This window comes from Phoenix dactylifera, unplaced genomic scaffold (assembly GCF_009389715.1).
Source record: "Phoenix dactylifera cultivar Barhee BC4 unplaced genomic scaffold, palm_55x_up_171113_PBpolish2nd_filt_p 000007F, whole genome shotgun sequence".
NCBI classification, from domain to species: domain Eukaryota; kingdom Viridiplantae; phylum Streptophyta; class Magnoliopsida; order Arecales; family Arecaceae; genus Phoenix; species Phoenix dactylifera.
Window position 1 is genome coordinate 1,526,554 of NW_024067666.1, and position 16,692 is coordinate 1,543,245.

The 16,692-nt window shown below is 37.9% G+C and overlaps 1 protein-coding gene and 3 non-coding genes across 6 annotated transcripts; 1 reads left to right on the plus strand and 3 right to left on the minus strand.

Annotated features, from left to right (window-relative positions):
- Window positions 1-4,774, plus strand: LOC103712279 (growth-regulating factor 6-like). 3 transcript variants are annotated; one of them, XM_008798759.4, is made up of 5 exons: window positions 2-510; window positions 1,112-1,336; window positions 1,781-2,117; window positions 3,762-3,896; window positions 4,041-4,774. In XM_008798759.4, the coding sequence occupies exons 1-5, from the start codon at window positions 201-203 to the stop codon at window positions 4,591-4,593; spliced, it is 1,560 nt and encodes a 519-aa protein (XP_008796981.2). In that variant the 5' UTR covers window positions 2-200; the 3' UTR covers window positions 4,594-4,774. The 3 variants fall into 3 exon arrangements, with proteins under 3 accessions (XP_038971648.1, XP_008796981.2, XP_008796979.2); XM_008798757.4 differs by having other exon boundaries at window positions 3,762-4,774; XM_039115720.1 differs by lacking the exon at window positions 1,112-1,336 and having other exon boundaries at window positions 1-510; window positions 3,762-4,774.
- Window positions 4,775-8,331: 3,557 nt separating this feature from the next.
- TRNAN-GUU lies at window positions 8,332-8,405 on the minus strand. The gene has a single exon. It is a non-coding gene; the product is annotated as a tRNA-Asn (tRNA).
- Window positions 8,406-11,932: 3,527 nt separating this feature from the next.
- On the minus strand, window positions 11,933-12,030 carry LOC113463056. The gene has a single exon (XR_003386650.2). It is a non-coding gene; the product is annotated as a small nucleolar RNA snoR8a (small nucleolar RNA).
- Window positions 12,031-12,170: 140 nt separating this feature from the next.
- LOC113463057 lies at window positions 12,171-12,261 on the minus strand. Its single transcript, XR_003386651.1, has one exon. It is a non-coding gene; the product is annotated as a small nucleolar RNA snoR126 (small nucleolar RNA).
- Between the last annotated feature and the right edge of the window lie 4,431 nt (window positions 12,262-16,692).

Sequence of the window (16,692 nt, forward strand, 5' to 3'; positions counted from 1 at the left end):
TCTCTCTCTCTCTCACACACACACACACACACACACACACACACACACACACACACTTCTTGAAAATGCTACCCCTTTTCTTCTACTCCTCGCTCCCTCCTCCAACTCATGAGACCACCTCTGCATTCCTTCCTTCTCTGGCCTTCTTATAGTACTCTACGGTGGTGGTGGTTGAAAAGGACCTTGGTGTGGTTGTGGGCATGGATGGCTTGGTGGGTGCCTCTTCCCTCTGTGGTGGTGTCTTCTCTTCTCCCCAGGCTTGCTCAGACCATGAAACCAATAAGAAAAATGGGTTCTTTAGGTCTGGTCTCCAGAAACAGGGGAGGCCTTGTGGACCTGAGGAGCATGATTGGAGATACCTCAAGGTAGCCAGGACTGAGGTCCCTTCCCTGTCCCCTGATGGAGAGCAAATGCTCAGCTTCTCCTCATCCAAGCCGGATGCTTTTTTATTCAGCAGCGAACCACGCTTTGCATCAACCCCTTCAGCATCCTCCTACGTCGGGAATGCAGGTAAAGCATTGTCAAAATGCTTCTTTGAAGGTTTTGGGCTAGCATTGGGATAATGCTGTTACTTTTTGGGTTGGTGTTAGGCCTCTGTGCAAGAAGGGATTTGTCCTGGGGTAGTATTTGAAGTCATCTTTTTTTTTTGGTCATTCTATTGAGTCATCTTTAGTTTGAGTCTTGTCAAGAAAAAAGTTGATCTCTTTTTTTTCTGTAATCGAAGTTGTAATTTATGGAAACGAGTCCGCCTCTTCTCAACAAGAACAAATAAATGGGACAAATAGAAAGACAGGAGCAACGAAGAACAATGGAATAGCAAAAAATATTTTTTTTCTTCTTTTTGTTTCTATTTTTTGGGTTGTTTCACAGCAAAGGAAATCATTGCATGCTCATGCAACTTGATGAGCTTTGATGAATGTCACAGACAAGTCTTGGTGATTAGTCTCCTAGCCTCCCCTTTCAAGGCTCTGCTGTTTGTTATTGTTTCATGTTATTTTTTCCTCCTGTCTCCATCTCAGTTTACTTCAGCTTGTGTTCCATAATATATGTGAGATTTGGCCTTATCCTGTTATTTCTTACTTCCCAACATTTTTTTCCCCTCTGTTCTTAGGCTTGATTTCTGGAAGTTTAGTTGGGAGCATGCATGGGGTTTTGGCAGGGGCTAGGGGGCCCTTCACTCCCTCTCAGTGGCTGGAGCTGGAACAGCAGGCCTTGATCTACAAATATATGAATGCAAATGCTCCTATACCAGCCAGTCTTCTCATCTCCATCAGAAGAAGTCTTAGTTCATCTAGGTTCACTTCTTTCTCAGCTGGATCTCTTGGGCCGAATACATGTAAGCTGTGCTCCTTTTAAATTTCTGTTGATTATCGGACCTTTTACTAGTAGGCCTCTTGTTCGATGAAAATAACAACCTTTTGCTAGATTAAAATTTTGTTAACTGATAACCAAATATCTGTTTAGTAATCCGAGTTGAGAAAATGTTGGCATTTCTGTTCTAGCACTAGGTTTATATACAAGTGGGCTACATAGCTTTTTGATTTCAATCTCAAGGGATTTTAGTTCTGACATTATTCTAAAATAAAGAAGAAGCTATGAAATCCTTGAACATATGTTGCATGATGATGTTTTCTATATAGAGATGTCATTTTTATGGGAAGAATTGATTAACATGGTTTACATTTGTTCTCTAATGTTTGGCAGAGTGCACATTAAGTTGCTTATTACTGTTGGTAACATTGTCCTAATCCTTGCATCACTTTTTTTGTATATGTTGCAGTTAGATGGGGATCTCTCCATCTCGGTTTATCTGGGAATGCTGATGCAGAGCCTGGAAGATGCCGTAGGACCGATGGCAAGAAATGGCGGTGCTCAAGAGATGCAGTTGCTGATCAAAAGTACTGCGAGCGACACATGAATCGGGGCCGCCATCGTTCAAGAAAGCCTGTGGAAGGCCAAAATGGCCATGCCGCAAAGGCGATGCCCGTCATCGCCCCTACACCAACAGCTCCAGCTGTTTCTTGCAGTGGATCATCTAATAGCTTCACTGTGGCTCAGCAGCAGATAAATAATGGGAAGCCTAGCATCACTTGTTCTTCCTCCACACAGTTTGACAGGTATATATTTATATATCCATTGATATGTTTTACTTCATTTCAAGTTCCATTGCTTTTATTTTGATTTATAATGGTAAGACTGATAATTATGTATACTTCATGACTTCTTTCCTTCTGTATATTCCTCAAATTGGTTTTTGTTTGCCTCCTCAAGAACTAGATTTCGTGGCTGTTGTAGTCCATTTTTTTTGGTAGAGTTTACAGAAAAAAAAACTAAGAAAGCCATCAGAACAAGAGAAGAACCAATTTGAACAAATTACGTTTGTAATAGTTATTAACCGTTATAACCACTTAACATTTGCTACATACCAAAGGGTGGTTTCATTTGAATCTTCTGGAGATTCAAAGACATTATTCTGACAGCTGACAAGTATTACACATGCCCATGAGTTCATCCAAATATGCTCAGTCAGCATGTCGATGAGTCTTATCATGTTGGTGGATGGCGCTCTTGGAAATATATTCTTATTAAACTAGTATTGATATAAAAGATGAAGCAAATGGTCATATGCCTAAAATCTTAAATAACTAAAAAAGAATAGTTGAAGGTAGATGTTAAATGGTATACCTCACATAGTAGGGCAACTCTTTAGAAGTTTTCCCAGACATTGACTAGTTGTTCTTACCAACTATCAAGTATGGAGACACCCTTATATGTTACATAGTTAAAGCTCATTCAACCATTAAGCAACACTTTGAGCTTTCCATAGACTAGAAGAGAGTCTAGATGAAAACTAAAAATAAATATAAAATGCTGATATGATTAAGGGTATGACATTTTATCTTTGAGAAAAAAATTCTAAAATAAAGAGCTAAATCGAAACAAAATCACCAAAAAAAAACATTCAGCAAAATCACCAAAAAAAAACATTCAGAATATCAGGTAAAAATGATTTTTCATGCTACATTTGTTAAATCATTTATTCATTACAATGAAATTATGCAAAATAATAATCACTGCAGTGATCAACTTCTTTTCTTTATATTGGATCCAATGGTGTTACATAATATTTTATTTTGCATGACTGCATAGCAAAAACCCATATGATTGTCATAACAATGTTATATTGGTTTATTATTATCATATTCTGAAATGATGCTTTTTTGGGGGCATCATCTGAGGTAATGTAAGAATTGTATAAGTTATTTCCTAGACACTATAGCAAAAAGAATTGATAGATACCATTAGAATGGGCAAAATGCCTGTACCTTTCAATTTGGTTATGAAGAATAAGATTCAGTTTTGGTCGCCCAGGTTGGGCTTGTTTTCCCCCACAATTACGTTAATCAGCGGCCCTGATGACTTACAGGTTTCCTCTTTCTTTACTTTAAGATGTAGTTGTCTCTTTATATCTTTGTAATGATGTAAATATTAGCCATTTGGACCTATTAAGCTAGACTGTTTCTTAGAAGAATATCAGGTTTCCTAGTGAACTCCTTCCATACCTACAAGTAATTAATCAGCTAACTGAAACTTGGTATCTGGAATTCTGTGATTTTTGAATAACTACTTTAACTGGTTTTTTAACTGTCAATTATATCATATTGAAACAAGAAATCTTAGAAGAATATTGTATAGCTTCTTCACAGCATATAAACCTTCCCTCTTTCATATTTGTGATGATGATCTATGTTCTTCTGCAGGGTGCTAGCGAACAAAGAATTGGATAACTCACATGACCTCTCCATGCTAAATTCAGTAAACTCAGAGCCCACAGAGACCTTATTGCCCATTCCAGAACAACATAACCCTTTCGAGGAATCGCCTTCACGAGCAAAGTATGTACTCGTCTCGTCTGATTCACCATTTAAGCCCCCAAGTAACTCCTACTTAGGGAATGATAACTTTGTGTCTTCTACTGAATTCAATGATCTAGATCCCCCAACCAACCCCCTTAGACATTTCATTGATGAATGGCACAGAAAATGCTCCAACAGCTCAACCATCACCTGGCCTGAAAGAGAGATGACTTCCGACCAAACTCAGCTCTCCATTTCAATCCCTGTGGCTTCTTCAGACTTCTCATCATCTTCATCTCCAACCCATGACAAGTATACTCCTTCACCACTCAAGTTGTCTCTGGATTCTGGTCCTGATAGTACGAATCTAGGTGTAGGGAACCTCCCAAATTATGGGAACCAACGGCAGGCAAGTTGGGTACCATCCTCTTGGGAGTCTTCCATGGGTGGGCCTCTGGGAGAGGTCTTAAACAACACATGCATCACTTTAATGGACCATAATAAGAACTGTTCATCTTTAAACCTCATGCCAAATGGTGACGACTTTAGCCCTTGGTTAAGGTCATCCCCAACTGGTGTCCTACATAAAACTAACTTCGGCTCGCTGTCTAGCAGCACTAGAAGTAGTCCAATTGCTGAGAATCATAATCATAATGTCCAGGACAACATCAGCAGCCTACATGAGAACCTCCTTGGCACAGACCTTGTAGATCCCTCAACCATCACCTCATCATAAACGTTCTACTAAGTGAAGCAGCAATAAGAAAAGCTGCAGAGCAAGAAGTTTGAGAGGTTCTCCAAGATTGTGTTATTGTATTACGTGTGCTATGTCATTTTCGTTCTTTATTTGTTTTTTTATCATTTGCCATGTTGATTTGTGGAGCATTGAGTAAACTGCAGTTTTGGCTTGGTTTTGATATGTGGCTGCCGATTAATTAGTTTATCTTTTTTTTTTTTTGGTACATCATTAGTTTATCTTTTGATATCTCAAAAGCCTGGGGCATGGGCAGGATATACTGTTTGATCATTTCTCCAGCTTTTGCATTGCTTATGCACTCTGACGATTCTATTCTCGACTGTAGGAAGATTTTGGAGAGACACACTTGTTTACTAAGATTATACTTCTGCACTTTACTGTAATAACTGCAGGAGTAATTTTCTGCATAAAGCTTCCGTTGGAGTATTTCTTAAATAAATTCACACATCCTTTTACCAAAAACATAAACTCAAAACAGCTAGGCTATAACTGATTGATGAGTTATCTATTTATCAATAAGAACTTGATTGATGTCACGCCCCCGCCTCTGCGAGGCACGTGAGGCACCTAGTGCCCACGTGGGGGCCACATGAGGGGGGAACACGGGACTCCCCTGCCAGATATTGTCCGGTTCTGGGGCTTCACGCAAGCGTCCTTCACCCCTCTCCGGTTTTGTTTTCCACCCAAAACGCGTCTGCAGGATTAGAGGACACCCGCCTCATATGCCCAGGCTCTGGAACGAGTCTTTCCGATGTGGGACTATTGGACCTCACACTTTTTCCACCATCGGACAAGAGCCGTCCTCGGCTCTGATACCAAATGTCACGCCCCCGCTTTTGCGGAGCACGTGAGGCACCCAGTGCCCACGTGGGGGCCACATGAGGAGGGACCGCGGAGCTCCCCTGCCAGATATTGTCCGGTTTCGGAGCTTCACACAAGCGTCCTTCGCCCCTCTCCGGTTTTGTTTTCCTCCCAAAATGCGTCTGCAGGATTTGGAGACACCCGTCTCATATGCCCAGGCTCTGGAACGAGTCTTTCCGATGTGGGACTATTGGGCCTCACACCCTTCCCACCATCGGACAAGAGCCGTCCTCGGCTCTGATACCAAATGTCACGCCCCCGCCTCTGCGAGGCACCTAGTGCCCACGTGGGGGCCATATGAGGGGGGAACACGGAGCTTCTCTGCCAGATATTGTCCGGTTCTGAAGCTTCACGCAAGCGTCCTTCATCCTTCCCGGTTTTGTTTTCCACCCAAAACGCGTCTGCAGGATTAGGAGACACCCGCCTCATATGCCCAGGCTCTGGAACGAGTTTTTCCGATGTGGGACTATTGGGCCTCACAATTGATATAGTACGCGCACGTATTAGAAGATGCAGACGAGAGTATGATAATGTATAAGAGGATGGAACAGTGCCACAATGAAAGCAATCATTCCGTTGTTACAATTGCACCAGTTTCCTCCCCCCCACAGCCGAATCCAAAGATGCTCCTGCCTTGCCTACTTTAAAAAGTTCTCTTAACTATTTTGAGCATGGGTCATTCCATAACATGGTTCTCAAATGTTAAAAAGGAAGAGCTTGAAAGAAGTACATGCAGCACAAAGCAATGGTATCATCCCAGACTGCAACTGCCAAGGCTATCATAACAATCTTTTCTATCTTTCCATCTCTACAATTTTGAACCTGCAAAGAGAGTTTCAGTACCTCCTTCACAAATTCCTCTACTGTGTAAGGTCAAGCTGCCAACCTGCACTCACAGGTCTGTGATGATTACTTCTACAGAAGTCTCCAGTGAGTTGTTCAAGCGTGCGCTGCTTATTGTACTCTTTAGTGTTGAGCTAATATCAAGTATTGTTATTTTGAAGAACTTGCAGAAAATGGTGCAATCAGGCCCTGTTTTAGACTGCATGTCTCGTAGTGTGATTTTTATTAGTGTCTTTAAGGTTTTAAATGATGCGTTATCCGGGGAAAAGAAAAATGAGAACGTTATTAACCATGGAATGCTTATAATGGCCATTATTTGTCTGAAAAAAACATTTTTCAATTTTTTTGGTAATCCTGGAATAATGGCTTTTATAATGGTATTATAGCAGAAAGTAATGGTTAATAACAGAAAAATAACAGAGTTATCTTTTTTTTTCTTTTATTTTTATTAGATAAAACAATATTTTTTCTCGACCGTGTAATCAGTTTTGGATAGAATTTTGGGGAAAGAATTGAGATTTGAAAAAACTTATTTGACCTGAAAAGTACAAGTGAAAGTAACAGTGATCCATTATAATAAAAAAAAGTAGAAAATGATAAAAAATAATAGTATTATAATGGTTATACTACCTTTGTTTAAAATCATGGTATGCATGGCTCGATGGGGAACAAGGAGTCAAGAACTCAAGAACCATGCTGCAAAAAAGAGCATCAGTTTTGACATGTTTTAAGCAGTTAAAGCCTGTTACTCTGCCTCTGCTATAGGGTGCATCATAACTTATACTAATCCTACATTTCTAGCAATAAATGGTACCATATGAATACATACCCGGTTATATAGAAAAACATGTAGGAAACTAGGGCACCCAACAACGATTTAGTCTATTTCCTAAAATTAATTCAACTAATTAAGAGCAATCTCTTATTCTTTCCCTTCTATGGCAACAAACAGTTTTATGTGATGGAGCGAATGTAGTCGATATTATGTAGATATGAATTGCAAGGCAAGGTCAAGCACCCTTGATAATAGTTGCTAAAAAACTACAATTTCTTGTACCTTCAAAATGAACCATGGCAGGTTCAGTATGGTGCCTCACTAGGGTGAAGGGCAGAGCAGACAGTGATAACTCGATAACACAATGCTTCTCCATCTAATAATATGAGTTCATTCAGACAATTTTGCATCAGCTAGTAGTTTAAAACTTATCTAGAACTGCATCAAGTTATGTTCCAAGGCAGTGACTTCATGTCAACAGAGAGTTGCATTATCGAAAATCTTAGGCGGCTCAAATTTGATAGCACTAACTCAGCTGACAGAATCAAGATCCATCGGTAAGAGCTTAAGGTCCATTTTGCATTCAGTAAACTTGGAATAGCTGAGTAGAACATGAATCAAAGATTTAATATGATATGCCATTACAAACCTCAGCGGTCATATTTTACCTCGGATACATGGGAATATTTCAAAATGATCCAGCTAACTACAGGAGCACAAGTGCATCAATGATCGATTCCTATTGTCATGACATTAAAACAGATCATCCCAGGTAAGACACTGCAAGCTAAAGAAAATTAACTTTTTTGTTTAGCATATTCATAGAAGTCTGGGGCACCGAGCAGTACAGGAAGACAAACTCCAATGACTTTCTGTAACAATCAAAGAGCCCCGTGCTAGAAAAACCAGTTCCATATTAACTGGATAAAATAAGAATATACTTAAAGTTTAAACAGTAGCTTGAAGAACAGACCAACAGTTGCAGCCCAAAGCAATCAACGGTGCAATCAGAAAGGAAACAATATCATAAGCAATGAAAATAATGCTAAAACATAGAGTTAACAAGGTTACATATGCAAACCGGGTATTTAACTAAACTAAACTACAAAAGAAACCTATTTTAAAGAGAAGCAAACTAACACACTATGCTGAAGAAAAATGTGATTGTAGACAAACTCAAATCTTTCAACCAAACTGCGACAATATAAAATATATAAGCCATGAAAAAAAACTATTTTCGCTAGAGGAAGGGTTTGAACCTTCGACCTTGTGGTTAACAGCCACACGCTCTAACCAACTGAGCTACTCCAGCATATTTTACACGAAGTAACCAAGAGGAAAACAAATAAAAAAAATATAAACCAACAAACAAGCATATAAAAGCTGAGACTTGCCTTTGTTGATTCTATAAGACCATCTGATCCTGTCCAAAGTCAAGCCCTCCAAAGAAAGTATCTTGAAAACCTAGTGGCAATAATTCCCTTAAAATATCTTTTAGCCTCCCATCCTCTTCTTAACTCTTAAACCTGTATAACCACAAGACTCAATTTTTTCTGATAAAAGATGAATGAACATCTTTCGAAGGTCATTGAAATTTAAAATCTTGTAAAAATAGAGGTCAAGCCATATTATCAGATATTAGAAGGCACTGAATGGTTCCAAAACCTATGCCAAACGAGATGAGGCCAAGCACTTACCTGACAGAATCTCATAGGTTCACATATCCCACACTTCATTCAGGTGCCTTTTTGGCTACTTACCTGGACATTAGCATCCAGCTCCTCTTCTCTAGAGATTGATTAAGATTGCACATATTAAAATAATTTCACAAATTCTCATTTTCCCTATATCTTTGAAATTTACCAGCCCCTAGAATCCATGTTTGATACATGTCGGACACTTCAATGCTTATAAAAGTTCATTAATTTCAGTTTTTAGAGAATAGTAGAGTTGAAACCAACAACTAGTTTGATTCCCTAATAATAATGCTTAAAGTGAGATTTGTTCTTTTTTAGAGATTGAATAAGCACGTACATATTTGAATAATTTCACAAATACTCATTTTTCCCAAAATCCTTGAAGTTTATCGGCTCTTAGAATACATGTCAGATACATGTCAAACACTTAAATAATTATAAAAGTTTAATAACAAACTGAAAGAGAGTAGACTCCAACAACTAGGTCGATCCACTATAATAATGCTTAAAGTAAGATTGTGTTCACTTTAGAGATTGATTAAGAATGTACACATTGAAATGATAACACAAATTTTCACTTTCCCAAAATTCTTGACAAACAAACATATGGGTCAGGATCAAGATATACCTACCTTTTTTAAAGTGAACGATGGGGGTGATCCGAGCAGTTGAATGCAATCTACTACCACTAAACTTCTTGCCAAAAAACATGTAATTTGGAGACCATTAGCTTACTCTTCAAACGGTCAATTTTTTTAATATTATTTAAACTTTTCACTTTTTAATACTATTTAAACTTTTCAATTTTTGACCACTTGATGCATAGATTAAAGATCTTCAAATCACATGATTTATGGTATGTAACAGCTCGGATCATCAACATAGAGCACCCATTATCCAATTATAGAGTTCCAACATGTGTAACTTGAACTTCACCTATGTTTTAGTTAAAGCTATGTAGCTTATTGATGAGTCAGAAACTTGGACACTATCTGCATCTGATTCTTATGCCTGTAACCATGCAGCACTGCCTTTGAGACCTTATAGACAAACAAAAGAATAAGCAAGGTGTTGGATTCTAGCTAGCAAGTGAGGAGGTAGCTTCCCCATGATATTTCAAAAAGTGAGAAGGCTAGGAAGAACCTCCATAAAATGATGCTAAATACTAGAGAAGCAGCAATATATGCTTGTATCATGGTTTAATATAAGAAATTAAAGAAGATGGACTACCATGATTCAGAGAAAGACCAAAAAATAATCATCAACAAATATTGCAGTGCACGTTAGGTCCACTGAAACTTAGGTTGATGTAATAAGAATTTGGTTGAGTATATTGTCTCTTTCTACTTTACTGTCCGGATCTTCAACCCAACTCTATCACATCCTTATGATGATGAAAGTTGAGCAAGTATGAATATGAAATGAACCAAATCTGAAGTTCACCATTGCCACCAACTTTCATTTTTTCTGGTCTTTTGGAGACCCAAAAGGGGCTTCCAAATACTCAAGAAGATGCTGTGCAGCACATAGCCTATCAAACAGTCTTGAACAAACAAACTTTCACAAACCATTTCAAAAAAAGACCTCTTATTTGGTTGGAGTTTTAAAAAAAAAAGAGATGAAAAAGCAGCATTCATAAGAGAATAAGATTCTCATGTTTTATGAGAAAAACAAGAGCCAGCTACCGAAGTTGATGCCCAGGACAGCTTCACAAAGCTATACTAATAAAAATGGACATTGAAAAGGGGTGCGTAGAAGTTCATCCTCCTATTTGGAAGGCAACTACTTTTGCCTCACCTGTCCACAGGTAAGGGTGGCAATCGCATCAGATCGGATCAGATACGAATCGACTTGGATGTAGGTCGGATCAAAAATTCATCAACCCAAACCCGACATGTTTAGTAAATAGGTCAAAATTTCAAATTTGAATCTGATCTATTTTTTAAATAGGTAACCTGACCTGACCCACATAACCCATTTATTAACTAGGTTGAATGAGTTCGACAGATTTTTAATGGATTAAATGGATTTAAACAAGTTAAACATGTCGTATTAAATAGGTTAAGCAAGTTTCAAACAGGTTAACCAAGTCGGGTCATAACCCAACTCAATTATTAAAAAGGTCAAAACGAGTTAAATGGATCGAAGTTTAAATCTAAACCCAACCCATTTACTAAATAGGTTTAGACAGGTTGACTCATTTACAATCCAAATTTCTTTATGTCAAACCCAGATATGGGTGTCAGATCATAAATTGGCATCTTTATCCAAGGTACTAGAGATGGATGCCACATGGACATCAAGATTCAGGGGCTCACTAGATTTTGCTCCATAATCATTATGGTCTGCCTCTCCATTTAAATAGCATTGTTCTGCAGTTGTATAAAGAGCTATTGCATCAACAGACTAAACAGTAAAGTTAATCTGTTCGTTAAGAAAAATATGCATAGCTTCAAAGTAAATAAAAAATTGAAAATTGTTGTTGCTCGTATACTATCCAGCAGCTAAAACGGCTCTGTCATGCTCACAGCTAGAGCTCGCAAAACAAGGATTTTTTTTTGTAATAATCATGGCACCAGGAAAATAAACAAAAATCTACAAATCTCCCATGCTTAAACATCTCTTAAACACAGAAAACATTATAACATTATTAGACAGAAATATCAACTATTAAAGCTCCGACGAACAGTAATTACCAAAAAAAATATCAACACGGTAGCTTATTAAACCTCAACCTATAACCCAAAAAACAGAACAATAAACAACAATCCTAAATCAAAACACATTCTGAGTTTTAAATATATCAAGAACCAATTCTACAAAAGAAACTGCTCATGATATTTACCGGTGATCTATTTCTTTCAAGTAGAAATACAAACTATTGAATGGAAAGGAAACACAATCTTTATCAGAAAAAGCAAAGAAGAGGAATAACAAACGCCTTAAAATAACATGAAGTTTCCATTATATGTAATTTTATTAATTTTATTCACCTTATTTTCCTTTCGCACTAATCAAATCTGGGAAAAGAAACATAGCCTCTTTTTTAACTACATTAAAGAAGACCAAAGGTGGTCACGAGTTCAGTTGATAATCAAAATCAAAATACTCGAAGTATGAATATATTGGAGATAAAAGGAAGTGGCGCTCATATTCTATGGGTGTAGAACGAGTCTATCATGCCAATTTCCACAGCATTCAGAACGAGGAATTTCTTTTTTTTATAATCATCGCACCAGCCGCTTTGAGAAAGCAATAACAACAGGAAAAAAATCACACTCTGATCTTAACCTGAAGATCAAAAGGCAACAACTTTACATCTCAAAAAAACAAAACAAAACAAAACAAAAAGCAGAAACTTTCGAATTAACTATCGGAAATTGGCTCAGACACGCATAAAAAGTCATCAATTTGGTCCTTAACTTAGTCAAATGTATCAGGATCGAGAAATGTAATCAGTCATCACAGCCAGGATTCCAATAATTAAAACTAAAATCCAAACAAAAATAACAACAAATAAATAGACTGAAAGAATCGTTTACAACAGAGAGGCGATCGTAACCCTAAGCCCAATTTCTCGAAGAGACCAGGGCCCTAAGCGCCTCTCACAAGTATCGGGAGTGGTCGAAGAGCCCTCACCGCCGACCGAACAAGCGAGGAGCGGACGGATACAAGTCCAACTCCCGGCGAACCAATCCAAACAAAAAATAGAGAAGAATTAAGCCACCAATCTCTAAACGGAAAAGATAAATCAAAAAGGAAAAAATCAAGAGAAATTTTGGGAGAAAGGAAGAGAGAACAACGAAGGAGAGGCGGAGAGAAACCCTAAGAGGGAGTATAAAGAGATTTCGGTCGCTTATAAAGGGCATCCCAACCCTAGATCACGCCGCGGAATAACGAAGCGAACGGTCGGAGGCCGGGACTGCTGGATCTATCGAACACGTGTTAAGTTGCGATTGGTTCAAGGTAGGCCGGACAGGTTTGGAGGACATGAGCAAGAGTACATCATATCCTCATTTTTTTCGTTCAAAAAACCTACCTCCATTCATAAGATAAAATAGATTATAGATATATAGACATCATAATGATGTTTTATTATTACGATAATTATTATTATTTTGGGTAATATGATAATTATTATTTTGAAAGAACATACGGGGGATTTTTTTTTATAAACACATAGATAATATATTAAGATATCTTTGATATGTTAGTAGTTATATGTATAACTATATAATAATTATAATATTAATTATAATGTTAAATATCATCTTATATCATAATATTTATATAATATTGTTGGAACTATATAATTAGAATGAGAGATGGGATGTAAAAGAATATACAAAATTAGCAAAAAGAGCAGGCATAAGTTTATTTCAAGAAAGACTTGGAATATCCATCCTAACAAAACAAGTATAACTTACTGTATTCCATGCTGATTTGCGAATAGTGCATAGGTGACATTAGGCCTTTTGCTCTTAGAAAATAGGGCCGAAAACAAAAGAAGAGTAAGCATACAACTCAAAAACTTGCAAAAGATTGAGAGACTACATTTCTAAATGAAAAATGGATTCTCAACCAAGGTTTCTTGAGGGCATAAAAAACAAAAAGAAAAAAGAAAGAAAAACCAGAAGAATGCAGCAGAGTTGATAAGGAGCAAAACTACTAACAAGTTGTCATTACTATTATATCATATGATCTCATCTCTCATGTTCAATAAGTATCCAGTCTAATTTGTATTTAAACTCGAAGGCCTAGACATAGGCCCCATATGGTATATAGGACCCCAATATGTTCAGGGCTTATGCTATGATGGATTACCCCACAAGTTATAGGGAGTGTGATCTACAGGTTGGATCTCTACAATTCAAGCACAAAATGGTGAGGAATTCTCTCATCTCACTTTATCTACTCCTTGGACCTCAACATCTGCTATGGAAAGCCATGTGTTGTATCAAGACACTGAAAAATGAAATGCCAAATTTTTTGGTAGGAAAAAATTTTGATCTGTGAACCACATGTAGTTATCCATCTATAATACTATTTTCTTTATTTGGCGACTCTCCGACACAAGGATGACATGGTTTTTTTGAAGAGTAATGGAGGAAGCGAATTGCTTCCCCCAATTTCATTAAAAGTATAAAATTTACGTAGTTTCAGAAGAACAGGTGTTGACTGTGAAAAGTTACATATTAATGGCCAAAACTTCAAATCAACAGATAATCTATTTTGGCAAAAGAGGACCAAGAAGATTCAGCAATACTTTGTGGTTGTCACTGCTTTTTCCTATACACAAACTTCCCCATTGCATTAAGTTCTTGAGAGCTTTGTGGAGGATTGTATTGATGGAGCAAGCTTTCTGAATGAAAACTCTCGAATTTCTTTCCAAATAGATGTGCCAACAAACGGCCAAAGAGAGCTGGTCCCAACCTTTTTGAAAATTCCTTTAACCCTCTTTCTTCTCCATGAAACCCATAGATCTCGAATATCCTTTGGCCAACCATTAATTTTGACCTGTGTCTTGATAGTAAACCACAGGCTTTTTGTAAAAAACATTTGACAAGAAGATGTGAGATGGTTTCTGAGTTAGCTCCGCATAAAGGACATCCCATACCTCTTCCCTATCCTTTTTTTGCCATCACTTCACCCGTATGTAACAGGTTATTGAGTGACAACCGTTTTTTTGGGAGCTGCTATGCGCCATATCGCCTTGTGAAAAGGCCAGAGAACACCAGCACAATTCAGAAATTTATAGAAGAAATTGACCGAATAACTACCATTGGTGGTGAGTTTCCATACCGGCACATCTGCTACTCAGCTACTCTAGAGGGTTTGATAGGATGTTTGTTTCTTTGATGTAAAGGGGAGGCAAAAGGAGCCACTCGGCTTTTATTGAAGATTAATCATATTTATAATAGAAATGATCGCAGAAATAAGTTACATTGTCAAGAGAGGAGAGGAACAGATGCGAGAAAAAGAAGCTAAATGGTTCCAAACCAAGCGTCTGATAATCAAGACAGGGAATGTTGATGCTCGTAAGAAGAAGTAGTGGAGGAAAGAACCTCATCCAGACCAATAAGCAGGAGCATTCATTGCCACATTTGGTACCTCCTCTGAAGCATAATACAATATGTCGGAAGGCATAAGATGACGAACAAAAGTTGTAGCTGAAGGAAACAAAGTTGTAATCCTTCAGTCATTAAAGAGGCTGATTACAGCTTAGGCATAGGTCGAAGGCGGAACTGATATGTTCTGCAGTGTCTTTTCTTTTGAGAACTGCATGACCGTTGAATGGTAAGCAGGACATAATATGCTCCAATCATATTTGACTGAAGTTGGAGAAGAACTTCATGCTACTTAGATCCAAAAATGATAAGGGACCGTAGAGCTTAATGCACCATCTTTGTTTTTTCCAACTCCAATATGATGCTACAGAAGAGTTGGTTTGCACCACTCTATCGTGTAGCTCCACAAAAAGGGATGCCAACGCCAACCCAAGAGTCTTCCGAACTCTGATATTCTCTCCATTCCCTAATTTAAAGGAAGTGCAGTTCCAGAAAGCCTTCAAGTTTTTGCTAATGTCTACCCATATCGGTGACGTTTTCATAAAAGTTTTCTGCACTCTAAAGCCAAACCTTCTTCGAGAATAATACGCATTCTTTATTTGGCTACTCCACAGCGCTTTTGGTCCTTTGACAAACTTCTAAGCCCATTTAGCCAACAAGGATGAGTTGAGGTCACAAATGGTTTTGATGCATCCTTTTTGTCCGTACATACACAGTCCCAGTTAACAAGGCGGTTAAACCCAGAGATGGAATTGGTATCTTTCCATAAGAATGCCCTTTTTAGCTCGTCAAATCTGTTTATCACCCACCGGGGAAGCTTGAAGACTGATATAAAGTAGGACGGGAGGGCTTGTAAAACTGAATTGATCAAGGTGATCCTGCCCCCAAAGCTGATAAGTTTTCCTTTCCATCATGCAAGCCATGCATGAAGCAACTCTTTCAATTAACGACAACCAACAATGCTTTGGGGGCTTCCTGTGATCATTAAGTGGGAGACCGAGGTAAATGAAAGGAAGAAACACCTCTTTTGCAATTCAGATGGGTGGCCAGGTGTTTAGCTTCATCATTGTCCATATTACAAATAATGGAGCTTTTATGAAAGTTGAGTGCAAGCACTAAAGCTTGTTCAAACCCAAGCAGTACTGCTTTGATGGCTAAAATACTCTCTTTCTTTTTGGCACAAAATAGAAGGGTATCATCTCCAAAATGAAGATTTCTTAGATTTGAAAAGCTAGGCTTGGACCCAATACCTTCAATGTGTTAGGTCCAAAACAGGGATATCGTGGAATAAACTAAGCCAAAACCAAAATCAACTAGAAGCAATATTCACATAGGCAATATATCAAACACCTTGAGAGCAAAAGAAGAACACACTACAATTTACGTGAAAAATCCTCCAGTGTAGAGGAAAAAAATCACGGGGCAAATCCAATCAATCCACCATAATAAATATAGAGTTTACAATCTTCAAGTTTATGCCCAAAACTTGAGTTCACAATAAATTGAGAAAGCTCTAATATCATTTTCCTAAGAGTAACAATGATCTCACCCAAACCACCACAGTGTGATGAAACAAAGAATGTAATGAGATCCCTAATAATGAATATAATTCCCTATAACATCCAATATAACTCTTAGATAGAAATCCAATTTATTAAATTGTCGTGTGAAAATCACACCAAAAAAAAGAGACAACAAAAAAAATCTATTTCTTTTTCCATACGGCACGCGCAAAATTTTGAATTTTCCACTCGCGCTCCCCTCCACCTTTTTCTTTTTCTTCTCTGCCATCTTTGTTTTGTTTTTCAGCCGCAAGCTCCTCCCAGGTCCACGC